Genomic DNA, 27883 nt, shown 5'->3' on the forward strand with positions numbered 1-27883 from the left:
CGATAATTGCGCATACAGGCGCAGCACGACCTGCCGCGGTACAAACTGGACGAACCGAGGAGAATATATATTCAGGTCTGAACGCAGTTTATCCGACACAAATTAACTAATCTTTCTCAGCTGTACAATTTCACTGGAGCGCAGCGCCCATATCTAACTGCATGATGATCAGTCATGATCTACACAGACAGCCGACTCCCGACCATAGACTGTAAATAAGTGAGGAGGTAAACTTGTTGTTTGATTAAACATATAATGTGCCACGAAAAATAGCTTCCAAAGCTCGTTATGTTTGCATCGAGGAGGTAGCCTGTGTCCATACATGATCTGCCAACAAAATACATTAATCTCCCTCCCAGTGAGTGAAGAGCACTGATGCCTGATTTATTCTTCGTCGTACAAAGTGTGCTGAAAATGGCTGATCTACAAGCTCACAACGCGTCGCGTCCGCGACATGTTGTGAGCTTGTAGATCAACTATTTTCAGCACGCGGAGATATGCAGGCTCTGAGAGCATTTAGAAACTTTTGCCTTCACAATAAAAGTATGCAGCTTTCACAAGTTGGCCAAGTTGGCCCATGAAGACAAGGAAAAGGATTAAGAATTCGGTGGCATTTCACATTGCAAAAGATTTTTTCCAAAATGTAAAAATATTATAATAAGGAATTAATTTGGATAATGGTAATGGGATATTGTACAAATTGTCACTTTATTAATCCGAAAGGTTTGGACTGCATTTAATTTTCAACACAAAACCTTAAACTGTCTTTCTGTGTGGAATATAAATATTGCCTTTAGTGACTTTGTGTTGGGTTCAAACCATCTACAGTGTTTTGAAGTATAACCAGGTAGGTTGCTGTTTTTTACACAGTGACCTTTGTAGGGGGTTTTATGGTTCAAACCTTTAATGGTGGAAACCACTACAAAAATAAATGGCGCCCTATGTGGGGGCATGATAAAATCATGTAATAATACCACGCTATACAAAGAAGAAATGGTGCTACCTAATTTCTGGTGGCGCTACCAAATGAAAAGGTAGGTGGCACCAGTGCTACCTGTGAAAAAGTTAGTCTGGAGCCCTGTATATACTACTATGCTATACATATGTACTATGACGTGCTATGACTACATACAATGCAATTATAGTGCTGTCTACATAACATGCTATAAGTCTGTATCAAATGCTATCTAAGTCTACAGAAATGCTATCTAAGGGGGTGGGGTAAGTGCTATGGGCCATGATGGAGTCTGAAAAGGTGGGTTTTCAGACTACGGCGGAAGATTGGGAGTGATGCTGCAGTTCTGACTGCAATGGGAAGTGCATTCCACAGTTTTGGAGCCAGAAGGGAGAAGAGTTTGCGACGTGTGGAGCGTTGTCCCGGCGTTTTTAGTGAGGGTACTTCCAGCTTCCCTGCGTTGGCTGATCTGAGTGCGCGGGAGGGTTTGTAGGGTTCGATTATACTTACAAGATATGGGGGAGCCATAGCTTTGGTTGCTTTGAATGCCAGCATCAGAGTTTTGTATTCTGTGCGGGCAGTGACCGGGAGCCAGTGGAGGGAGCGGAGCAGGGGGGAGACATGTGAGAATTTTGGCTGGTTGAAGACCAAGCGAGCTGCAGCATTTTGGATTAGCTGGAGAGGCTTAAGTGCACATGCTGGTAGGCCAGTCACGGGCGGGACTTGACAAAGGGTGAATTGCGATCATCTCCAGTAATTATATAGCCTGACACTCTGAACAGTCTGAATCTCATTTCGTTTCACTTCATTATTCAGACTGAAAGCCCTCCCCACGGCAGCAGTTTATGGGATGGGTGTCGCAAAGCGGCAGTCTTCGGTGATTGGTTCATACTAACCAATCAGAATAGTAGGAATGCAGATGACGTTGTTGTCAATCATGTGGCTATGGCTAACCCGTTTGCTAACCAAACAAACACAGCCAACGAGCGCTATGTCGGATGATGACATATAAAACCTTTCGTGTCTGTAAAGACATCATTTATCGATTTAATAGCCAGATTGATACTGTCGTGAGTTACCGCAGTGGGCGCAGCCATGTTTGTTGTTTAACGCTGTTGAGTGACGGGGCTGATGGCCAATCAGGTGAATCGGCTGCTGCGATCGGATTTCCGAACGACACTGACGCAGCCGTAGGCAGAGAGACTCCAGACCTGAATCGCCAAAACATATTTTCTTAATGGGCGTGGCTAGCGATTCAGGGCCGGAGCCAGGCTAGTAATTATATGTAACTAATGATGGTGACTGGCCTGCTCCTTCTCTTCCTCCTCCTCCTCCTCTTCCTCCTCCCCCTCCTCTTCCTCTTCCTCCTCCCCCTTCTCACCCTCCTCCTCCTCCTCCTCCTCAGGGTGGCTACGCCTCAAGACGCTGCAGCGTCCTCCACGGTCTCTCCAGCACCGCCCGTCGCCTCTACGCCCGTCTGCTGCGGAGAAGCAGCCATCGCCATCCTGGAGGAGACCACCAGGTAATTAATTAGTCATGTTTGTAGTTCTTCCATCCCGGAGGAAACAACCATGTTTGTAGTTCTATTATCCTGGAGGAAACCACAATGCTTGTAGTTCTTCCATCCCGGAGGAAACCACCATGCTTGTAGTTCTTCCATCCTGGAGGAAACCACCATGTTTGTAGTTCTATTATCCTGGAGGAAACCACCAGGTAATTAAGTATTCATGTTTGTAGTTCTATTATAAATAGAACTATAATGTAAAATAAAGGCGAAACAAAAAAAACCCACTGTGCTATATAAATAAATGTAATATTATCGTTACCAGGGAGTGCACCGCGACGGAACTGTCAACGTCCGACACCTTCCACACCCCCGACAGCAGCAGCAAGACGACCCCCCCCATGACCTCCACGACCAGGATGTTCATGTCTCCTCCCAAGTTCGTCTTCGGCACCGACACCCTCCAGAAGATCTTCGGGTCGTCGCCCCCAAAATCCTCCTCGTGTTCCCCGGAGCAGGAGGAGGAGGAGGAGGAGTCCTCCGAGGCGTCCTTCCTGGACGCCAGAGACGGCGCGGGACCTCGTCCCGTCCACGGTTCCCCCGCGGCGGCGCGCGCGTTCGGGATCCCAGAGAACGGTAAGGTGGACCGACCCCCGTCTCTACCCCCCAGTGGACCGCCCGGCCGGCCGATCATGCCATGTTTTGATTCTGAAGTGAATTTTGTTTTTTCTTGGGTTATGTTGCTTTTACTTTTCCGATTTATGCTTGTCTCTGAGTGGCAACGTTTTATTGTATTATTCTTACCCCACATGTTGACGGTTTGACCTCCATTGTCTCGTTGCACCTACAGTACGTCTCCTCATGTTTGCAGGCTCAATGTTCACGTCCCTGCTCGTTGTCTTCTACATCCTGATAGTTCTGAAAAAGCTATGTTTCTATGTCAGTCGTTCTTCGATTTTTCAATAGCAGACCTACAAGCTCGTAGCGCGCCACTCGGTGGCGCGCTATGAGCTTGTAGATCTGCTATTTTTCAATAGCTAAACCATAACGTAATGCTAACACCAAAAGGGGTTCACGCCCAAAATGGGTTAATATTATTATTTCTTTAAATATATGAATATGAGATAAATGATAAGTATACTAACAGTTCTTGCAACACATTCGTCATGTGTTGACTACAGTCACTAAAGAGACACACACACTCAAAAAAGATTGCCTGATATAACCATATTTAAAACGATTCCCACTGTGCATAACCATATTTAGCCTCTCTATATTGTAATTATAATTTTTTTTAAATTGTTGTGATTGGACTGCCATCTTCTTCTTCCTTAACTCCACCGTACTTTTAATTTCTTCTCCTCACCACGCCCAACCGTTTTACTGTACGTATCTTTATAGGGTTGGATTTTAGGCTTTTCAAAGATAACCCAATGGCTTTTTGGACCTCCGGCAGCAGCACCTCTGCCTCCCAATTTGAGCCCCGCCCCCCAGGTACTCCTTTTTTTGTCCCGACGTGTGTTGGTTGGTTGTCGCCCCGCGTGACACGTTGACCCCCCTCGAACCCGCCACCCACCGCCAGACAGACATAACCCCGCCCCCCCCCCCCCCCCCCCCCCGCCCGCTGCACGGAGTGGAAAACAAACAAACCCCCCCCCCCCCCCCCCCCCCCCCCCCAGGATGGAGAATGAGCTGCATGTCCATCCTCCGTTTGTGTGACCAAAGAAAACTGTATTTTTTTATTATTTTTTAAAGAAACCTGCACATGTTGTGTTTGCTAACCCTCTTGAGTGACCGGCTAAATGTGTGTTAACCCATTTAGACCTGAGGTCCATTCGACAAATGACCGTTTTCTTGAAAAACCCTATGTTTCTATGTCAGTGGTTCTCAAACATTTTCATGTCAAGGATTTGAGTTAAAAACGTTCGCTCTGAAAGAATATATATTCAAAGATTTATGCCACACTTTCACGGTTTTTCCAAAAAATAGCAGATCTACAAACTCGTAGCGTGGTACTCGGTGCACTATGAGTTTGTAGATCTGCTATTTTTCAATAGCTAAAGTATAACATAATGCTTTAATGGGTCAAATTATGTTATACTTTTTTATTATGTTATACTTAAGCTATTGAAATATAGCAGATCTACAAGCTTCTGTCTGAGCAGGTTGTAAAAAGAAATATGATCCGTTTGTTCTGAGTGGTGCTGTTGGGGCATCGCCGACACCCCAATAGTCTGACACCATGTCGGACTATTGGCTGTCGCACTATGTGTACTGTACTGTACTGTACTGCCTCGCATCATGTTCTACACCGTAGTTTGTACTGCTCTCTGTTGTTACACTAACTAACACTAAAAAAACTCAGATTCCCATCATGCACCTGTGCACAGTGTGAAGCTCAACAGCGCCAGTTTGTCACCTGTTGGTACTCTAAACAGACAGACAGACAAAGTGACACACATTGCTGTTCGTTGGAGTGGCTCAAAAATCAAGGTCCACTTGGTCTGCAGGCCCTGTTGCTCTCCTTGTGTTGAAATGTGAGCCGAGGAAATGCATTCTCCTCCACGCCCCAGGGAGGAATGCACCGCGCCGCACGGTGCTGCCTCTCCGTGTCACACGCAGCCATTTTTAGCGCAGGACGGTTAGCAACAGCGTGTAAGGGGAAGCCCCGTCCGTTTCAACGGAGCCAGGTTGGAACGCCGGGGTTGGAACGCTCCTGTTCCTCCCTGGGGTGTCGGGTTCACTAAAATAACTAGGAAATGCATTCCGAACCCATGGATGTGAGTGTGGCCCCCGGGCGGTAGGTTTTATTTTGACAGTAGGACAAAATGCATGTTATGGAATGTTGTGCAACGCATGGAGAGAGTTCTGTGTGGCTAAACTAATATTATAATAGTATAACATGTGCCCTGGAGGTTGGAACTCGGTGAGGTTCCAAAGCTGCAAAATGTGATTTTGTAAAAAGCCCAAGTCTGACGTCCAAATGCTCACCCTGTCAGTCACACCAAATACACCGTTTTCCCATTTACAATTCCCATTGACATTATTTAAAAAAAGAAATGTAATTCATATCAGAACCTTGTTCCAAAAATTGTAATTAGTCCAGGGACTTTTATTTATATAATAGTGTACGTGTGAACTTGTATTCTTGGCTTCTTTGGATAAATTTGTGTTCCAGAATTAATTCATGCTTGGTATTGGTAACCATATAGACTGCATGGACTATTACGTAAAAACTAAAAATGTACGTAGGAATGGGAACATTTCTCTATAGGTGGGGAATCTGCAGGCCCTGCTCTCACAAACACACACACACTGACCTCTCCTCTCCTCTGTCTGTTGTTGTGTAACAGCGCCCCCTCAGGCCGAGGCGGGTGACGGTGACTCGGAGCCAGAGGTGGTGTTCGTGAGGGAGCCCACGGCGGAGCAGGCGTCGTTGGCGCAGGAGCTGCAGCTGCCAATCACCTTCTTCTGTTACCAGAACGACGCCCACTACGCCCCGGACGACGACCAATCAGACGGTGAGCACCACACGCAGCACTATGCCACTAGTATGAGTTGATTTTGTCGACTCATATTATGACGAAAAATGTTTAGTCGATTTGCCTTTTCACTGACAAACTAAATGAAAACTAAGCTATGATGACTAATAACTATGTATTGACAATTTCGTCAACAAATTTGAACTAGACTAAAATGTTAGGGAGGGACTAGTGGACAAGAGATCCAGTATAAGTCATTTTACACTTGGTTGCATGCTGACAGTAGCAGATCTACAAGCTCACAAGTCACAACGTGTCGCGACGCGTTGAGCTTGTAGATGTGCTATTGCTGATGCTGTCATTACGACGGCATCAAGGCCCGCCAAAATACATTTTAGTCGACTAAATCACCTGTAGATTTAGTCGACTAAAATCTTATGATATTCAGTCTACTAAAACTAGACTAAACCTTCCCGGGTGAATAAAATGTGACTAGCTCCAGTTCAAGCATGATTAATTTGGAGTTCAGGTCAAATATGATTTTTTTTCTGGGGGGGGGGGGGGGGGGGGATTCTCATGGGGAAAAGCTAAGTTCAGTAAAAAATAAGTGTGTGTGTGTGTGTTCTCAGATGAGACCTATGAGTCTGCAGTGAAGGCCTTGAATGGAAAGCTCTACCTCGATGCCAGAGAGAGAAGACCTGCAGCCTGCCGCGGTACCTCGGTAGGAAATGCAGAGGTCCAGGTGTCCGGTAGCACCGCTAGCCCAGAGGTCCAGGCGTCCCGTGGCACCGCTAGCCCAGAGGTCCAGGCGTCCCGTGGCACCGCTAGCCCAGAGGTCCAGGTGGTTTGGGAGAAGAGGGCCACTCCAGGAGAGGAGGAGAAGGCCAGGAGCCTGCAGCTCCCCCCAACCTTCTTCTGCGGTCTGGGAACGGAGGACAGTGACGACCCAGACAACACCGACCACTTTGAGACGGAGCTCCGCAAGGCCCACGAGGCCCTGGTACGCAGCACGCAGAGGCAGCACGCAGCATCTGTTTACACATGTAGGCGTTTAGTAGACGCACTTACTCCAGGGCCACGTGAGGCCTATTAACCCCCTAATGGCCAGTGACGTAATTGACGTAATAAATCATTAATTAACACTCAGTGCCGGAAGTGCTTCAAAAACAAATTCTAACCACCATTTCGGTGGTCAACCTCTTCACCGAAAACTAGAAATACACATAATTATTCATCTAGGATCATCCGCAAACCAAGAACCTATCATCAGTCTAACGGTAGAATATATAAACATAGAAATAGTCATCTAGGATCATAACTCTTTCGTCCGTAGCACTACAATGTATCGCATTTTAGTTCGAAATAATGACTTTATTTCATGTAGCACTTTTCAAAACTGTTAACAAAGTGCTGCACACAGCAAGTGACATCATATCAATGACCAGATACAATAATAACTATTCCAATCACATTTGTATCTGAAAGAGAACGCATGCAAAGGAAATGTGCTGGTAAGCCATTGATTGAAGTGGAACTCGAGTCGATTGTTGTTATGTTGAACCCACTCTTTCAGGATGCTGAGCTACTACGAACGGACGCTGCTGTATGTTCCAGCAGCGCAGACCAAGCACCACAAGACGAGAGCCCTGTGGTGGAGGTGACACAAGCCCAGAGCCCTATGGTGCAGGTGACAGAAGACCAGAGCCCTATGGTGGAGGTGACAGAAGACCAGAGCCCTATGGTGGAGGTGACACAAGCCCAGAGCCCTATGGTGGAGGTGACGCAAGGCCAGAGCCCTGTGGTGGAGGTGATGCAAGACCAGAGCCCTGTGGTGGAGGTGACAGAAGACCAGAGCCCTGTGGTGGAGGTGACACAAGCCCAGAGCCCTATGGTGGATGTGACACAAGCCCAGAGCCCTATGGTGGAGGTGACACAAGCCCAGATCCCTATGGTGGAGGTGACACAAGCCCAGAGCCCTGTGGTGGAGGTGACACAAGCCCAGAGCCCTGTGGTGGAGGTGACACAAGCCCAGAGCCCTGTGGTGGAGGTGACACAAGCCCAGAGCCCTGTGGTGGAGGTGACACAAGCCCAGAGCCCTGTGGTGGAGGTGACACAAGCCCAGAGCCCTGTGGTGGAGGTGACACAAGCCCAGAGCCCTGTCCTGGAGGTGACACAAGACCAGAGCCCTGTCCTGGAGGTGACAGAAGAACAGAGCCCTCTGCTGGAGGTGACAGAGGCCCAGGCCACTTCTCAGGAGACTCCAGAACCACAGGCTGTGGTCCAGGACGCCCCAGAAGAGCAGGCTCCAGCTCCAGAACCACAGACCTTGGAGCAGGAGACTGAACCGGAGTCTGTAGAACCACAGGCCTTGGAGCCAGAGTCTGAACCAGAGCCCTCCATGCTTCAAGCAGAGCAGTCCGCTGAGGCTCAGAGCATGGCCGCCATCGGCAGCGCTCCCATAGACCTGTCGACGAAAAAGACCTCGGAACCCGAACCCTCCGTCGCTGACACTACTACTGCTACTACCACCGCTGCTGTTGAGGGTAATGTTAGAACCTCATTTTACATTGTTAACTTTACTGAACCTTTACAGTCACGTCATATTATGGATGGTACGTATATGTAAATATTTTCACCCCAGTATGTCGCAGAGGAAAACCTGAGAGATTATAGGACAGACTTAAAAAAATAAGGGAAAAAAAACCTGTATACCTTTGTTTAACCACTTGAACCCCACCATCTTTATTCTGAGGGAAACGTTCAACAAACTAACTTAAAATGTAGTTAATGGACAGGAGCATATTTTGTTTTGTTTAATCACTGCAGTGCACTTAACTCTCCCTCTCCCTATCTCTCTCTCTCTCTCTCTCTGCAGACTTCGGTTTCAACTCATTCGGGAGCTTCTCTTTCGCTGACCTGGCCCAAACCACCGGAGAAGAGTTTGCGTTCGGAAAGCAAGGTTTGCAACCACTTCCTCTTTAAAGAAAGCAAACGATATTGCATCTCATTGATAGGTTGATGGAGGTGAGATCCCCTGAGGGGATGATTCTGATAGGTTGATGGAGGTGAGATCCCCTGAGGGGGTGATTCTGATAGGTTGATGGAGATGGGATGACCTGACTCATCTGAGCAGAGGGTGAACTGTAGACGAACCTGGAAGACACAAGACACATTTAGCAACCCATGATGCACACACACACATACACGTAAGGGTCCATTTTGTTCCATGTGTTACACTCTCAGAGTTAGACCTGTAAGGGTCCATTTGGTTCCATGTGTTACACTCTCAGAGATACAGATTATGTGCCATAATGCACATGAAGACCTTTTTTAGGTGGACACGACCGTCCCTTAGCATAAAATGCGAAAACATGCTAATTAATTATTTTCTTTTTCCCCGCATTATGAGGAATAAAACAAATCTCGGGATGCCGGGCATGGCATCGATTTCAAAGGTGAATTAATCTCGTTCTCTCTGTGGTGGCGCTGAACCAGTTTTAATGACCAAATTAATACAATAATCCCCCCCCCCCCCCTCTAGACTCGTCCTTCTCGTGGTCGAACGCCGGGGCGAAGGTCTTCGGGGCGGGAGCGCCGCCGCCGCCCAAAAACGATGGAGAGGAGGAGGGGAGCGGCGAAGAGGACGCCCAGAACAACGACATCCACTTTGAGCCCATTGTGACTCTACCTGAGGTAACACGCACATGCGTACACACGCAGCCACGTGCATGCACACACACACACCCCTACTGAAGTACACACACACACATCTTTATTTCATAGAAAAACAAAGAAAAGAAGAAAAACTAAAAAAGTGTTGTACCCTGCTTTTTTTTCCTACTTTCTAATTATTTGTTTGGCCTAAACACATTTACTGTCACGTTTATTGTCATGATTTGTCATAACAAGAGTTGGCTTTAAAGGTCTTAAACCCATTCTGGACGGGAACCCCTTCTGGTGTTCTGTACAGTACAGTATATACAGTATTCCAAAAATCACACCCGTGTGAAGTGAGGGGTGCTCTTATCAATATATATATCATCATACATCATTGCATTAACTAAATTTATGTGATTGGTTAGCCGATTTGCTCGTCTACATTTGACGTACATTTTCCCTTCATTGTCAATGGCATCTAATGTTTGTGTTGCCACAAATGTACGTCGTATTTGAGGCACATTTGACCTAATCTCTCCTGTCATTGTCAATGGCAAATATGAGACCTGTGGGGACAAGCTGTAGGTATAGGAGGGGCTAGCACCCCTCAAAAAATTAAATAAAAATGATGATGATATATAAATATGTGAAGCTTTTCAGAAAACTTAGATCAGTATTTAGAAGGCGTTTTTTAGAAAATGGGTTAAATAAATACTTTCTGAAACGTCTACATCAGTGGTTCTCAACCTTTTCTCACCAAGTACCACCTCAGAACATATTTGGCTCTCCGGGTACCACCATTATGACGTCACACAAATACAGTAGCGTACACCGAACCTATCCCATCCCGTTCACACAGGAGGGAGTTCTGAAGGGCGTTAACTGACTCTGAGACGTCCGCCACTGCAGTTTCTACGTACAGCTGCTGCTGGACAAAATATCCTTGTTAGACTTTTATAGTTCCATTTTAAGCCAGCGTTTAGTTTGTTGTTTTGATCCGTGAACCAAGTGTAAGTGTAACAGAACCAAGTGTAACAGAGAAGATAGTAGTAAGGAGGATGAGACTAGCTGGCCACTGCCACCGACATCAAGAACTCCCGGCCAAAAAGCTTGTACTGTGGGAACCAACACACGGGCATCGATCGAGAGGACGTCCCACACCTACCTACGTGGACGTACTAAAGAAAGATACTGGTGCGGAAAGCACAAAGGAGCTGGCCAGATGTATGGAGAACCGAGATGACTGGAGACGCCGATGGAGGGCTCGTCTGAGGACGACGTAGAGAGAGAACGCATCGTCGGCAGTGCTCGGCACAAAGCCAACAACAAAACTCCCATTTCATTTCACTGGGTCTTTTCAATTACATTAATGTTGAGGTCTTAAAATAGTCTTAAAACGTCTTGCATACAAAAACATAACGCACTTCAAGCCACTGTTTCAATTGTCCTTTAAAAGCTGTGAAAGTGAGGATCTCCCTCAGTGTGACGGGGAGCTCAGTCCAGTATTGACAACCTTTGATGGAAAGAACATTTTTGACTGAAGGTATAGACCAGGGTTGCCCAAAAGGTAGATCGCGACCTACCAGTAGATCACAAAGGCTGTGCAGGTAGATCACATGACATGCCCCTAAAGAATATTTCATTTAAATATAAAAACATTTTTTGGCATCTGCCACTTGAATTAAGTTGACTTGATTGATTGACTGACATAATGCTGAAACCCATAATGCAATACTTTGTTTTCAAGAGTGTTGCTGCGCACAAATGTCCGTATATTACAAATGAAATGCAAAAAAACTCCTACTCTACCTATTCCATTTCTCCCCTTTCCCATTCCAAGTGCATTTGTCTTAAATGTAATGACAGCACTGCGCTATTCCAAAGCCATTTTCAGCAATGGTATTATAATGTTTTCAGTGAGTAGAGCTTGTTGAGCTGGTCATTTTGAAAGTAGCTCTCATGTAAAAAAAAAAGAGTGGACACCCCTGGTATAGACTTTCTGCCATAGAGCTCACAGTCTTCTCTCTCTCTCTCGCTCTCTCGCTCGCTCTCGCTCTCTCGCTCTTCTCGACTGAGCTTCTCGACTGAGCTTCTCTTCTTCCCAGCTAAGTCCTGCCCTATGCGGGAGCTAACTATTTCCGTAGACAACGCCCTGGTAACGTCTGTCCCAACAGCCAGGAATCTTGGTGTTGTCCTGGACAGTCAGCTCTCGTTCAAAACCCACATCACAGCTGTCACTCGATCCTGTAGGTTCACACTATAACATACGACGAATTAGACCGTTCCTCACCCAGGAATCAGCCCAGCTCCTAATCCAGACAACAGTCTTGTCAAAACTTGACTATTGTAACTCCCTCCTTACTGGCCTACCAGCATGTGCACTTAAGCCTCTCCAGCTGATCCAAAATGCCACAGCTCGCTTGGTCTTCAACCAGCCAATATTCTCACATGTCTCCCCCCTGCTCCGCTCCCTCCACTGGCTCCCGGTCGCTGCCCGCACAAAATACAAAACTCTGATGCTGGCATTCAAAGCAACCAAAGGTATTGCTCCCCCATATCTTGCAAGTATGATCGAACCCTATACAAACCCTCCCGCGCACTCAGATCAGCCAACGCAGGGAAGCTGGAAGTACCCTCACTAAAACCGCCGGGACAACGCTCCACACGTCCCAAACTCTTCTCCAAAACTGTGGAATGCACTTCCCATTACAGTCAGAACTGCAGCATCACTCCCAATCTTCCGCCGTAGTCTGAAAACCCACCTTTTCAGACTCCATCATGGCCCATAGCACTTACCCCACCCCCTTAGATAGCATTTCTGTAGACTTGGATAGCATTTGATACAGACTTATAGCATGTCATGTAGACAGCACTATAATTGCATTGTATGTAGTCATAGCACGTCATAGTACATATGTATATTATAGTAGTATAGATGCATAGTTTATATGTATAGCTTCATTATATAGATATTCCACTGTTACTTTCTTAGCTTACGCATGTTTCTTGATAAATGTTTTTATGTGATGTATTCCCATGCTTTTTTGTTCTTGCTTAATGTAAGTCGCTCTGGATTAAGAGCGTCTGATAAATGCTTAAATTGTAAATTGTCTTGTGTCTCTCTCTCAGGTGGAGACCAAGTCTGGCGAGGAGGAAGAGGAGATCCTGTTCAAGGAACGGACCAAGTTGTACCGCTGGGACCGGGACCTGGGCCAGTGGAAGGAGCGTGGCGTGGGCGACATCAAGATCCTCTTCCACCCCGTCAAACACTTCTACCGCGTCCTGATGAGGCGTGAGCAGGTGCTGAGGGTGTGTGCCAACCACACCATCTCCCAGGCCATGGACCTCAAACCCATGAACTCCTCCACCAGCGCTCTGGTCTGGACCGCCACCGACTACACAGGTTGGATTCTTTTTGGTTTAGTTGAGAACAAAATAATAATTGTAATTGGCAAAAGTATAATATTACTGTCTTTCTCTGTTTTCACTGTCGCTGTGGATCAACGCCATAGCAGATAACATGGCCTAAATCATCTCTGTGTTTTATCAAGTCCAGAGTCTCAACACAACCGTCTATTATGATATTTTACAGCACTGTGTGCTTCCGTATGCTGACAAGCTTCATGTTGACGCTGATCTTCCTTTTACAGCAGCATTTGGCACCTGCCCACAGAGCCAAAACTACTAGTAACTGGTGTACTGACCATGGTATTACTGTGCTTAACTGACCAGCCAACTGGCCTGACCTGGACCCCACATAGAATCTAGGTTGTATTGTCAAGAGGAAGGTGTCAGACATGTTATCAGTGCCACAGACTGTTCACCTCCATGCCACGCCCCATTGATGAAATGATTTGTTCAAAAGTAGCCCAGACCAAGTATTGACTGCATACATTGATATACTTTTCAGATGGTCGACATTTCTGGATTAAAGAAAATCTTTCTTTTAGTGGTCCTGTGAAATATTCATGTGATATTTTGAGATGGGGTTTTTTAATTTTCATGAGCTGTACACCATAATCATCAAGATTATTTAAGAGGTTTTAAATATTGCACAATGAATCTAGAATATGAAAGTTTCACTTTTTGAATTATATTACGAAAGAAAATGTACTTTTGCATAATATTTTTTTAGGTGTGTGTGCGTGTGTGTGTGTGTGTGTGTGTGTTTATTTATCTCTGGGACTCCCGTGTTAAGTGAACTCTCCGTCTCGGCTCGTATCACTCTCTCTCTCTCTCTCTCTCTCTCTCTCTCTCCAGACGGCGAGGGCCGAATAGAACAGCTGGCGGCCAAGTTCAAGACCCCCGAGATAGCCGAGTCCTTCCGGAAGACCTTCTGCGAGTGCCAGCAGCGCATGGGCCAGGACACGTCTGACCCGTCCTACACGCACATGTCCCGCGCCTCGCAGCACTCCAGGCAGACCAACCCCCTGGTGTTCCTGACCGTGGCCGCGGACGGAGAGCGTCTGGGCACCGTCACCGTGGAGCTGTTCTCCCACGTCGTCCCCAAGACCGCCGAGAACTTCCGGGCGCTGTGCACCGGCGAGAAGGGCTTCGGGTTCCGGGACTCCGTGTTCCACAGGGTCATACCGGACTTCATGTGTCAGGTGAGAGGAGCGAGACAAAGAGAGCACGGTCGGTGGCCGTCTGTCGATACATTGTCTGAGACGGCTAGACCTAGCTGTCAATCAGTTTGAGTCACAGCTAGACCTAGCTGGGTCATCAGTTTGAGTGACAGCTAGACCTAGCTGTCAATCAGTTTGAGTGACAGCTAGACCTAGCTGGGTCATCAGTTTGAGTCAGCTGGGTTTGACCAACACATCACAATATTTGGAATCTGATTTATGGTCCTGAATATTTATGCCACATTTAAAAATGCCAGGACAAGTGCTTTGCTAAATGGAGAAAACAACATTGAGGTCACATTACAAGAAATGCTTAAAACTTAAATAGACAAAAATCCAAAAATACTGAAATAAGAAAACACATTAAATTACATGAAAACGAAATCTGTCAAAATCAACACGGCTAATTTAAAAAAAAAGGATTCAATCAATCCTAACGTCCCTGTCCCTCTCCTCCTCTCCACAGGGGGGCGACTTCACCAACCGCGACGGCACGGGGGGCAAGTCCATCTTCGGCGGCGGCGGCCCCTTCGAGGACGAGAACTTTGACGTGCGCCACACCTCCGCCGGCCTGCTGTCCATGGCCAACAGGGGGCGCAACACCAACAGCTCCCAGTTCTACATCACGCTGACCAAGGCAGAGCACCTGGACTTCAAGCACGTGGTGTTCGGCTGGGTGCGCGAGGGCATGGACGTGGTGAGGCAGATGGGCGCGCTGGGCACCAAGAGCGGCAAGCCCAGCAAGACCATCCAGATTACAGACTGTGGACAGCTCTGAGACGCCTCCAAGCTTCACCACCATCCTGATCACAGCTCTGAGACGCCTCCAAGCTTCACCACCATCCTGATCACACTGTGATCAGGATCAGGTGATCAGGCCTGGCACCCTCAGTTGCAAATTCTGCCACCTCAGTTTAGGTTTTATGCACATATTTTCTTACTGCCCCCTCAGTCATTTCATCCGGGAGCCGAGCCTGCCCCAGACAAATCCCTTACGTATTGCTCTAACTCTGAGGGTGTAACAAATGGAACCAAACTTACGAGTCCATTTGGTTCCATTTGTTAAACTCTCCAGAGTTAAGGTCAATGCACACTGGACGCGTTTTCTGATTTTTAGCTGTGTTTTTTCCGTCGGGTTTTCCGAAAAACGTGTCCAGTGTGCAACCACCGTCATGGTGGTCCACGGTGGTCCAATGCGGGGATCTCAAAGTGAGCCTAAGAGCCAGGCCAGCGTGCTCGCACGGTCTGAGCTACACTCTGGACGTTCTGAAATTGACCTGTATCTCCTTTAATAACAAACAATGGGGGGGGGGGGGGGGGGTCTCTCAAATAACTGTTGGGGAAAGAATACAATAAATAAAGACATTCCCTATGTACAGTACATGTATAATACATGCCCCCCCTCCCAAAAAAAACATGTGAAGCAGGGGAAATAGGGCACCATAGGGTGTATTTGGTCCCCCCCCCCCCCCCCCCCCGTTGCGTTTTAAGACCAATGTTCTGATGCCGTAAATAAAGTTTGTTTATAAAATGAAAAGTAGTAGTAATTATTTATAGACTTGTTCTTTTTTTTCTCTAAACTGTAACTATCATTAACCACTTCCAACCTGGCGTGTAAGGAATTTATTTGTAATATTATATAAGGTACAGTATGACTGCACACCTTTTGCTTCTTATGTATTTACCCCAACGTTCCATCTGAATGCAGGCTGGCCATTTATTTATTATCAATGGAAATGTAAGGTTTGTGTAGGACGGAAATCTACACTGTCTGAATATAGGAGGTGCTAGCGCCCTATAAATCTACACTAATGGCTGAATATAGGAGGTCCTAGCGCCCTATAAATCTACACTATAGCTGAATATAGGAGGGGCTAGCGCCCTATAAATCTACACTAATGCCTGAATATAGGAGGTGCTAGCGCCCTATAAATCTACACTAATGGCTGAATATAGGAGGGGCTAGCGCCCTATAAATCTACACTAATGTCTGAATATAGGAGGTGCTAGCGCCCTATAAATCTACACTAATGGCTGAATACAGGAGGGGCTAGCGCCCTATAAATCTACACCAATGTCTGAATATAGGAGGTGCTAGTGCCCTATAAATCTACACTAATGCCTGATTATAGGAGGTCTTAGCGCCCTATAAATCTACACTAATGTCTGAATATAGGAGGTGCTAGCGCCCTATAAATCTACACTAATGCCTGATTATAGGAGGTGCTAGGGCCCTATTCAGTATTTAAGTCTGACGTCATTTTGTAGTGCTACGTTACGTCCGGGTCCAAGTGGCACCAGCTCCCGTCCGCATCCCATTGTAAATATAGAATATCTAAACGCGTGAATCTTTTTACAATGACGTTATTTTTCAGAAAGGAAGCCATTGAGGGTTAAAATGGTCTTAATGCTTCCAACTCGAGTAGAATTATTAATGTTTTGTACAAGATGTGGAGAAAGACTATTATTATCATTATTATTGAAGGTGCTCTGTAAAATATTTCGGGGGCATATTTAGAATGTGTGCAGGCTTGAGTATGTTGAATCTAGTTTGCATTACTGAGGATTTAGTTGACACAATAAAATAAAATGGCGATAGTATTCCATGTGGGTCACAGTATAACTATGGGGACACAAAAGCGACACAAAAGTAGGACCCGGAAGTATCTCAGGAGGGGGCGCTCACGTCACAGCTATACACTGAATAAATCTACACTAATGGCTGAATTTAGGAGGGGATTTCTTTCCTTTAAAATTTAATATTTTTAACAACGTTATGATCGGTGTCAATGGCAGTCGGATCAGGCCCAAATATGGAGTCATATTGTCATAGAAAAACATAGTTTACTGACATCACAGATTAGCCACATGAGGCCACGCCCTTATTGGACGCCATCTTATTTGTTGCTGTTAGTCATGGCTGCCAGTTCCCACCTTATGTTGTGTGTGAGTTCTGATTGGTAAAGATGGTACTTTATAACTGCCGTTTGCATAACGTCTTCAGACTAGGACTTAAGTCTAACATGTACAGGTCATCAGTCCTCCAGAGAGGATGACACAATCTCCCACAATGCAACAGCATGTCCAAGATGGACTCGTTTCCTTGGACATAGGCCTTACTTTCCAGGAGAAGTTCTCTGGATTGAATTTCCACAGATGGTTGAGGTCAGTGCTATTACTGGTTATACCGCCAAATATGTACAGTTCTCCATCGTAGGTAAATGCCGAATGACCCCAGCGGCAGCGTCTTTCTGCAAGAGGCTGTGCAGAAGGTGTGTCCAGCCAGAGGTTGGTCTGTGTCAAACACTCACAGTGTGAGACTTGTTGACCGCCCCCACATACAAACACTTTGTCCCGATGATGTTGGCAGAGTGACTAGATAAAGCAGGTGGTGCAGTACTTCTGGTGTTAATTAAAGTCCAGACGGTATAATACAAGTTACGGAATGATACAAGGGACAGCTTGTCACGCACGACAGATGACTCCAGAATGCAGCCTTAATTGTAAATTGTAACTTTTATTTTTGTAGAAGAGGGCAAACTAATATTGTCTACAGTTTATGCTGTTTTCTTTGCGTGAATAATTGATTGAACACGTACGCCGTATTCATTATGATTTGATTTGGGTGTGTTCTATAAATAAAGTGTTTGTTTTGAGTTGATTATTGTGTATTAATCTAATGATGGTAAACTAATACTGAAAAAAGGATACAGATGAAGGGAAAAGGAACCTTTTGATTGATGATTTTACTAGGAGGAAGATTTTATTTAACTTTTTTCAAAAAGGTGTTAGAAAGTGTTATAATTATGCTTTTATGTGGCCACACCCACCAGTTCATTAAGTATACCTGGTTTTCACCTTAGCACCACCCACCTGAGCTGAAGCCACGCCAACAGCTGATTTTATTGTGTCACTAAAGCGGTGTATTTCGATTGGGCCTTTTTACTTTCACCTTCATTGCCATCCCCAGTTCCTGCTTACTGATGCATGTGTCCCTAGGACCCTAGCGATGACATCAGGGAACGAACGACAGTTTTCTACCTCTGGTCTGTGGACTGTGTTCTTCTGGATCGGACTAGTGAAGAAACACAGGAAAGGTTGCCGTATATTAGAGACCACACCCAGGGGTCTATTGGAGTAATGTTAACTCCATACACACAAACCCCATCTTTAAAGTTTAGGGTGTTTTCCCACCCTAAAACATGATTATCAGGTATTATTATAATATAAAGAGGAAGAACTTTTTCCAAAAAGTGTACAGTATTTGTTAAAATCATGCTTTTATGTGGACACACCCAACAATTCATTAAGTATGCCTGGTTTGCCATCCACCTGAACTGAAGCCGCACCTACAGCTGTAGTTGTATGATAAAGGGGGAGGGGCGGATAGTGTGATGTCACTATATTACTGTTTATTTCATTGGCCCGTTTGACTGTCAAGGGTTCATCCTCCAGGAAAAAACACTAAATACAACGTTAATACACCATTGCACATAAAAACGACTCCAGGGTGTCTAATGAAGTAGGCTACTGTCACCTCATAGACACATGAAAAACTGGAAAAATACAAAAATTGTGGCACTCCATCTTTAAGAATATCTTATTGAAGCTTGGCGGTGTCTCAGAGCTGTCCTCAGTGTGATCAGGATGGTGGTGAAGCTTGGAGGCGTCTCAGAGCTGTCCACAGTCTGTAATCTGGATGGTCTTGCTGGGCTTGCCGCTCTTGGTGCCCAGCGCGCCCATCTGCCTCACCACGTCCATGCCCTCGCGCACCCAGCCGAACACCACATGCTTGGAGTCCAGGTGCTCCGCCTTGTTCAGCGTGATGTAGAACTGGGAGCTGTTGGTGTTGCGCCCCCTGTTGGCCATGGACAGCAGACTGCAAGTCGTGTGGCGCACGTCAAAGTTCTCGTCTTCAAACGTGCCGCCGTAGACTGACTTCCCCCCCGTGCCGTCGTGGTTGGTGATGTCGCCCCCCTGGCACATGAAGTCCGGTACGACCCTGTGAAACACGGAGTCCCGGAACCCGAAGCCCTTCTCGCCGGTGCACAGCGCCCGGAAGTTCTCTGCCGTCTTGGGGACGACGTGGGAGAACAGCTCTACGGTGACGGTGCCCAGACGCTCTCCGTTCGCGGCCACGGTCAGGAACACCAGGGGGTTGGTCTGCCTGGAGTGCTGCGAGGCGCGGGACATGTGTGTGTATGACGGGTCAAACGTGTCCTGGCCCATGCGCTGCTGGCACTCGGACTCGGCCACCTCGGGGGTCTTGAACTTGGCCACCGGGTGTTCTACTTGGCCCTCGCCCTCTGCGTAGTCTAAGGCGTTCATGGGTTTGAGCTCCATGGCCTGGGAGATGGTGTGGTTGGCACACAACATCTCAGGGATGTTCAGAACATGGGGGTATTCATGAGTATTTAGAACGTGTGTACATTGGGGATGTGTGGATTGAAAACGTCGGCGGCGCCCCGCCGGATGAGGCCTGACGGCGGACCAAACGGGCCCCAGAGGAAACAAACAAACAGCAGATAGTGCCGTTTTGTCCTTTGTTTTCCAATGGGTTGCCAGATTGGGCTCAAAGTGGATGTCAACGGTATTGGGCGCCTCCTCTTCATCGCCCCCATCTTCTTCTCCGCCGTTCTTTAGTGGTGCTGAAATGTGAGCAGTGGAGTCGGGTTCACAGTTCAGGTTCAGGTCTATGGAAGCGCTGCTGACCGGGGCCACACTCAGGGGGACGTCTATGAACTGCCCTTGGGGTGTGCAGGACTCTGAATCAGTCTCCTGCTCCAAGGCCTGTGGGGACATGCTCTCTTGGCTTGCCTCCTGGCCAAGGGTGTCTGGTTGTGGAACCTCCTGACCCGGCAGCGCCTGTGGTTCTGGGACATCCTGAACTAGGGCCTGTTGTGTTGGGGTTTCCTGGCCCACAGCATGTGGTTCTGGAACCTCCTGAACCAGGGTTAGTTGTTCTGGAGTCTCCTGGCCCACAGCATGTGGTTTTGCACCATTCTGGAGTAGGGTCTGTGGTTCTAGAGCATCCTGACACAACTTCTGTGGTTCTGCAACCTCCTGGCCCAGGGTCTGTGGTTCTGGAGTCTCCTGGTCCATAGCATGTGGTTCTGCGCCATTCTGGACTAGGGTCTGTGGTTCTAGAGCATCCTGACACAACTTCTGTGGTTCTGCAACCTCCTGGCCCAGGGTCTGTGGTTCTGGAGTCTCCTGGTCCATAGCATGTGGTTCTGTGCCATTCTGGACTAGGGTCTGTGGTTCTATAACATCCTGACCCAGGTCAAGTGGTTCTGGAGTCTTTATGTCCAGGGTCTGTGGTTCTGGAGTCTCCTGTCCCAGGGTCTGTGGTTCTGGAGTCTCCTGGCCCAGGGTCTGTGGTTCTGGAGTCTCCTGGCCCAGGTTATGTGGTTCTGGAGCCTCCTGGCCCAGGGTCTGTGGTTCTGGAGTCTCCTGGTCCATGGTATGTGATTCTGGAGTCTGCTGGCCCACAGCATGTGGTTCTGCGCCATTCTGGACTAGGGTCTGTGGTTCTAAAACATCCTGACCCAAGTCCAGTGGTTCTGGAGTCTCCTGTCCCAGGGTCTGTGGTTCTGGAGTCTCCTGGCCCAGGATATGTGGTTCTGGAGTCTCCTGGCCCAGGATTTGTGGTTCTGGAGTCTCCTGGACTGTGGCCTCCAGGCCCAGGGTCTCTGGTTCTGGAGTCTCCTGGTCCAGGGACTGTTTTTCTGGAGTATCCTGGATTGTGGCCTCAAGGCCCAGGGTCTCTGGTTCTGGAGTCTCCTGGTCCAGGGACTGTGGTTCTGGAGTCTCCTGGACTGTGGCCTCAAGGCCCAGGGTCTCTGGTTCTGGAGTCTCCTGGACTGTGGCCTCAAGGTCCAGGGTCTCTAGTTCTGGAGTCTCCTGGACTGTGGCCTCCAGGCCCAGGGACTGTGGTGCTTCCTGGCCCAGGGTCTCTGATTCTGGATCCTCCTGGCCCATGCTCTTCTGGCACTCACAGAAGGTCTTCCTGAAGGACTCGGCCAGCTTGGGGGTCTTGAACTTGGCCGCCAGCTGTTCTACTCGGCCCTCGCCCTCTGCATAGTCTAAGGCGGTCCAGAGCAAAGCGCTGGCCGAGGAGTACATGGGTTTGAGCTCCATGGCCTGGGAGATGGTGTGGTTGACACACACCCTCAGCACCTGCTCACGCCTCATCAGGACGCGGTAGAAGTGTTTGACGGGGTGGAAGAGGATCTTGATGTCGCCCATGCCACGCTCCTTCCACTGGCCCAGGTCCCGGTCCCAGCGGTACAACTTGGTCCGTTCCTTGAACAGGATCTCCTCGTCCTCCTCACCAGACTTGGTCTCCACCTTTTGCAGTGACACAATAGGCTCAAAGTGGATGTCCACATTATTGGATGCTTCCTCTTTGTCGCTGCCCTCTTCCTCTCCGCCATGCTGTGGTGCTGGTGGTGATGAAGCTCCAAAGACCATAACTGGGGTGTTTGTCCACGAGAAGGAAGAGTCTTGCTTTCCAAATGAAAACTTCCCACCACTGTTTGTGGCCTGGTCAGCGAATGAGAGGCTTCCAACTGTGTTGAAGTCACAGGTGTGTGTTTGAGCAGCAGTAGTAGTAGTGTAAGTGGTGGAGTCGGGTTCAGAGGTCTTGTTGGTTGACAGGTCTATGGAAGCGCTGCTGATAGGGGTCACACTCTGGGCCTCTTCGGACTGCTCTGATTCAGTCTCCTGCTCCGAGTCCTGTGGTTCCACGATCTCTTGACGTGAGTTTTGCTCTTCTGAGGCCTGTCGTTCTGTGACATCCTGAACTAGGGCCTGTGGTGCTGTGGCTTCCTGACCCAGATCCTGTGGTTGTGGAACCTCCTCACCCAGGGTCTGTAGTTCTGGAGTCTCCTGGCCCAGGGTCTGTGGTTCTGGAGTCTCCTGGCCCAGGTTCTGTGGTTCTGGAGTCTCCTGGCCCGGGGTCTGTGGTTCTGGAGTCTCCTGGCCCAGGGTCTGTGGTTCTGGAGTCTCCTGGCCCAGGGTCTGTGGTTCTGGAGTCTCCTGGCCCAGGGTCTGTGGTTCTGGAGTCTCCTGGTCCGGGGTCTGTGGTTCTGGGACCTCCTTGCCCATGGCTAGTGGTTCTGGGACCTCCTGGAGTAGGGTCTGTGGTTCTATAAAATGCTGACCCAATTCCTGTGATTCTGCAAACTCCTCGCCCAGGGTATGTGGTTCTGGAGTCTGCTGGCCCAGAGACTGTGGTGCTTCCTGGTCCAGGGTCTGTGGTTCTGGAGTCTCCTGTCCCATGGTCTGTGGTTCTGGAGTCTCCTGGCCCAGGGTCTGTGGTTGTGGAGTCTCCGGGCCCAGGATCTGTGGTTCTGGAGTCTCCTGGTCCAGGGTCTGTGGTTCTGAAGTCTCCTGGCCCATGGTCTGTGGTTCTGGAGTCTCCTGGCCCATGTACTGTGGTTCTGGAGTCTCCTGGTCCAGGGTCTGTGGTTCTGGGCCCTCCTTTCCCACTGCATGTGGTTCTGTGCCATCCTGGAGGAGGGTCTGTGGTTCTAGATCATCCTGACCCAAGTCCAGTGGTTCTGTAACCTCCTCATCCATGGTTTGTCGTTCTGGAGTCTCCTGGACTAAGGCCTCCGCGCCCAGGGTCTCTGGTTCTGCCTCCACCTTTTGCACTGACACAATAGGCTCAATGTGGATGTCCACATTATTGGATGCTTCCTCTTTGTCGCTGCCCTCTTCCTCTCGGACATTCTGTGGTGCTGGTGGTGATGAAGCTCCGAAGACCATATCCGGGGCGTTCGTGGAAGAGTCTTGCTTTCCAAAATAGCCAAAAATGTTTTTGGCCAGGACAGTGAACTTGGACAAATGTTGGCTTCCAAATGTATTCAAGCCAAAGGTTTGAGTGGGAGCAGCAGTAGTAGTGTAAGCTGTGGAGTCGGGTTCAGAGGTCTTGTTTGTTGACAGGACTATGGAAGCGCTGCTGATAGGGGTCACACTCTGGGCCTCTTCGGACTTTGATTCAGTCTCCTGCTCCGAGTCCTGTGGTTGTCTTGACGACTGCTCCTCTGGAGCCTCCTGACCCAGATCCTGAGGTTGTGGAACCTCATCATCTGGGTTATGTCCTTCTGAGAAGTGGCCCAGTGTCTGTGGTTCTGGAGTCTCGTGGCCCAGTGTCTGTGGTTGTAGGGCCCCCTGGCAGAGCTCCTGGCCCAGTGTCTGTGGTTCTGGAGTCTCGTGGCCCAGTGTCTGTGGTTGTAGGGCCCCCTGGCAGAGCTCCTGGCCCAGGGTCTGTGGTTCTGGAGTCTCGTGGCCCAGTGTCTGTGGTTGTAGGGCCCCCTGGCAGAGCTCCTGGCCGGCTAGGGGTTCTGGGCCCTCCTGGAGAAGAGTCTGTGGTTCTGGAGTCTCCAGGTTCTTCCGGGGGGTATATGTGCCATAGACAAACTGGGGAGGGGACAGGATTACTTTGTGGCAACTGGACGGTCCATGTGACGTGGCCACTGATGTCCTGCTGTCGGGGGATGGAGACGTGGAGGGCCCAGTGTTTTCAGGAGAGGAAGCGTTGGAAGACACTGGGGTGACTCCCAGGGGGACGTCCAACAGTCTGGAAGACACTGGGGTGACTCCCAGGGGGACGTCCAACAGTCTGGAAGACACTGGGGTGACTCCCAGGGGGACGTCCAACAGTCTGGAAGACACTGGGGTGACTCCCAGGGGGACGTCCAACAGTCTGGAAGACACTGGGGTGACTCCCAGGGGGACGTCCAACAGTCTGGAAGACACTGGGGTGACTCCCAGGGGGACGTCCAACAGTCTCTGGTATTCCTCAAACCTTTGCTTAAACCCCTTAGCCAGTTCTGGGGTTTGAAATCTTGCAGCTAGTTGTTCCAGTTTGGAGTGTCCATCTGAGAAGTCGTTGGCCAGCCACATCCAGGCCTTCTTGGAGCCCGCCAGGGGTTTCAGGCTCATATTGGTGGTGACCAGGTGGTTGGCGCAAACATTAAGGACCTGCTCTCTTCTCATCAGCACCCTCAGTTTGCCGTTGGTCGTATTCTTCATTAATTTGAGGTTCCCCACCCCTCTCTCCTTCCACTGGCTGGTGGCAGAGTCGAATCTGAACAATTTGACGAGCTGGGAGTAGAGGACCTGTTCGTCCTCCTCCCCGGTCCCAAGATCTACTGTGTCATGAATGTCATCATCCTCCTCTGTCTTTAACAGCCACTTACCAGCATGAGGAAATCCTTTCTGTGCAAACGGGAGGTTTCCTGCTGTAGTCTTAGACAAGTCTGCCAAAATGGAGGTGTTAGGCGGTTGTGGTTCTTTCTTCTGATGCTCTTCATTCTTTTCTGGTAACTTGGGCACAATTTTCTGTGCTTCCGCAAACTTTGTTTTTAAAAGCGCTGCCTCGTCATGGATGGCCAGCTGCTCTGTGTCACCTGACTTTAATGAAGAATTAGCGTTGAGTATAAACGGTTGCTCCACTTTGCTCAACAGGCCTTCATTAGCTGAGCTCTCTGCAGCGTCAGCAAAAGAGAACCCGGCAAAGATGCCAGGTTGGCTGGAGGGCTGCTCGGGGGTCAGAGGCTTCCACTCAGGTGAATCCGTTTTGGTTGGAACATGTGACGTCAGCAGGCCCCCGCTGTGTCTGCCCCAAGGGGCTGTGAAGTTTAAGTCTCCATCGTACTTGAAGTTGGAGTTGAATTCGAATGCAGCTGGAGGTGTGTCTGGCGACTTGAACCGCAAAAGGCCGCCAGAGACTTGGTCCCGAGGAGGGTGGATACTGAGTTGCTCTACTGGGCTGGACTGAGCTGGTTGGCCCGTCACCACCTCCTCTTCCTCATCCAGACGGTCCCCCAGCTGCTGTTTGACCTCATCCAGGTCCACCACCGTTTCCATCGACACGGGCAGATTTTCTATGTCCTTTAAGGCTGAGATGTGAATGTCTCTGGAGGGGAAATGTTCGAACAGTGGGTGCAGTGGTTTAGGGATGCTGCGTCCGTTCTTGATCTTGTCTAGGAGGGGGAGGACAGCCCTCCAGTAGTGGTCACTGCGGCTGACATACTCTTTCTGCTCATGGTCCGAGTTCACTGCCGTAGCCGCATGGCCGAGATAACGTGCCCAGTGGATGACCAGCGCAGGCTGCAGGCCGTGCTTCTCTCCAGCTCTCAGCGTGCTCAGACCACGCTGTACGATCGTCCGGAGCTTGGCCGACATGCCGGGCGGAGCTCGTTTGTGGATGAGGCTGTAAGCCGCATCCCACCACTCTCCACACTGGATGGATGGATGGATGGATTTTATTGGATGGATTTTATTATTATTACACTCGGTGGAGAGGAGGCGGAGCAGTGGGAGGGGCATGCAACGAGGTTCGTGGAGCCGCTGATGGCCTCCGCTGTTGAGCCGAGCCTTCTCCTGGAGCGTGCTCTGACTGCAGAAAGCCACACCACACACAAACACCTCCAGGTCCAGCAGACAGATGGACTCTGGTGCGTTGGTGTCCATCTTGGAGGTCTCCAGGGCCAGCCGGGGGAACAGCTGCTTCAGCCAGTCTCGTAGGGAGGCTCTCTGACCCTGGACGGCCCACTGGAGAGCCAGCCAGTTCAGGTGCTGCAGGTCTCCTCCGTGGAACATGATGGAACCATCGTCCAACTTTGCCAGGTGGGAGAGCTTTGGACATTGGCTTTTGAGAGTGCAGATGTCATCGTTGGCGATGAAGGAGGTCCCGGTAGGCACGTGGGGTCCAAACAGAAGCTCCAAGAGAGTCAACTGACTTCTATTGTTCCCAAATCTCTCCACCACCTCCTTGACCAGAGTGTGTATGTCCGTGGTGAGGTTGAACAGCATGTGGCCCGCCTGGCTCTGTCTGTCATTGGCCAGGAGCTCCAGCAGCTGAGAAGATGTCCGGTCTCCTCTGCTGACCTTCGGCCTGGGTCTGGGTGCCTGGTAGGCCAACAGGTAGCACAGAGCGGCCAGGTCCACCACCGCCCTCCACTGCTGCTCCTTCTCCTGAGCCATCTTCAGCAGCAAGGTGGCGCTGTGCAGGTACAGGTGGCCCTTCATCTCCATAAAGGCGTCGGACAGCTCGTCCGCCTGGCTGGCCGCGGTGCTGCTCAGGGCCTGCATGGCCTGGTCAAAGCTCCGGAGGGCGTCCAGGCTGGCCTCCAGGCCTCTCCCCAACAGCGTGAGTCTCAGCTGGGTGCAGTGAGCCAACAGCAGCTCCCTGTGCAGCCGGCGGGACAGCTTGTTGTCGCCGGACACGCTGGGCCGGTCCAGGTATTCCCTCAGGGTGCTCAGCAGCACGGTGCTCCAGTCCAGGGTGTGACGCAGGAGGCCTCTCCTCTCCACCGCCACACAGTGCTCGACGGCCTTGTCCAGACGTCCGTCCTGGCGGTAGAGCGCCACCAGCTTAGTGTTGACGTGTGGGTCCGAGGGTCGGACGGCCAGCTCAGCCTGCAGCAGGTCAAACAGGTGGTTCCATCCCTGCTGGCCTTGACTGGACAGCAGCTTCTCCTTCAGGGTGAAGACGGCCGGGTGTCCGGGCAGCAGCTTGGCCGCCTTCTCCACCCAGTACTCAGCCCTGCTGTCACGCTGATCCTCGTCGCTGCACAGCAACTCCGCCACCTTCAGGACCAGGTCCTTCTGGGCCGGGTTCAGGTCCACTGAGCGCGTGTAGCATCCCACCGCCTTGTCGATTCTCTGTTCCTTCTCAAACAGCTGGCCGAGGAACTTGTGCGCTTTGGGATCCCTGGCCCAGATCTCCAGATATTCTGATACATGTCTTTTGGCGAGTTCGTACTCCTGTGCTTCCACGTACAATTTAGCAAATAGGAATCCTTTAGTGTTTCTCTCTCTGAGTGAAGGAGACGAACTCTGTACCGAGGAGATGTAGCAGTCCACCTCGGGTTTACTCAACGGCATAACTTGACAAAAAAGTTACCTCTCCTATTCCTCAATAAATATAAATAAACAAAATAAACTGCCAGCTCGCAATGTCGATTTGTGCTGCACGGCATGCTCATGTACATATTTGGACATAATCTGCCCACCCGCCACTCCATTGCGGCATGTCCGTATTTGGGCAAAATCTTATAGCACACACACAAGTATTGGCGTGTGACGGATATGTGGCTTGCATTGGAATTAGTCTACTTGCCAGCACCCCATTGTGAACCCAGACTACAAAGTTTTATGTTAGAAATGTTGAATATTGGTCCCCAGTATTTAGAAACTGCCGGATGCTAACTTGCATATGTTGAGCAATTTTCATAATTGGCATAATATATGACCATACCATTAACAACCTATAGAAGGCAAAATATTCAAATTTTCATCGTGCTTTATGTAACATGTGATGTGACATGTCAAACTAGGGGGTTTTCATGGTGCTGAATCCTTTTCAAGCATTAGTTTATGAGTTAAAAAACACTCATTGGGCTAAAAACGTCCATTGCCGTCATCACAAATGTGATGATGAAGTGGGGATGGCCGTTACAAGTCCCGGTGCCCCTTTGCCACACAGGCCCAGGAACTGCTTCACACAACACCAGGCTTCCTGGGTGAAGGCAAGATGGAGGGACCAGTGGAAGGCAGCCGAACATCCAGGCTTCACCACTACATCAAGGATCCCACAGATGTTCCTGGCCAGCCAGGAACAGTGGGGTCTCACAGACGGTGACCA

At 49.2% G+C, this 27883-nt stretch overlaps 1 protein-coding gene across 2 annotated transcripts in view; it reads left to right on the forward strand.

The window, feature by feature from the left end:
* Positions 1-15667, forward strand: part of ranbp2 (RAN binding protein 2) — a 45733-nt gene extending 30066 nt beyond the window's left edge. Inside the window, exons 28-38 of one of the 2 annotated variants that reach the window (XM_083777343.1) lie at positions 2361-2477; positions 2785-3095; positions 3861-3953; positions 5813-5980; positions 6571-6941; positions 7515-8484; positions 8817-8900; positions 9483-9634; positions 12728-13001; positions 13859-14205; positions 14690-15667. In XM_083777343.1, coding sequence (XP_083633469.1) covers positions 2361-2477; positions 2785-3095; positions 3861-3953; positions 5813-5980; positions 6571-6941; positions 7515-8484; positions 8817-8900; positions 9483-9634; positions 12728-13001; positions 13859-14205; positions 14690-15001 — 3199 coding nt within the window. In that variant the 3' untranslated portion in view covers positions 15002-15667. The remainder of the gene's footprint in view (positions 1-2360; positions 2478-2784; positions 3096-3860; positions 3954-5812; positions 5981-6570; positions 6942-7514; positions 8485-8816; positions 8901-9482; positions 9635-12727; positions 13002-13858; positions 14206-14689) is intronic. The other variant, XM_083777344.1, reaches the window with a different exon arrangement.
* The last annotated feature ends 12216 nt before the right edge of the window (positions 15668-27883 follow it).

The sequence above is a fragment of the Protomyctophum parallelum genome (genome assembly GCF_964188405.1).
Source record: "Protomyctophum parallelum genome assembly, chromosome: 11".
Taxonomy (NCBI): domain Eukaryota; kingdom Metazoa; phylum Chordata; class Actinopteri; order Myctophiformes; family Myctophidae; genus Protomyctophum; species Protomyctophum parallelum.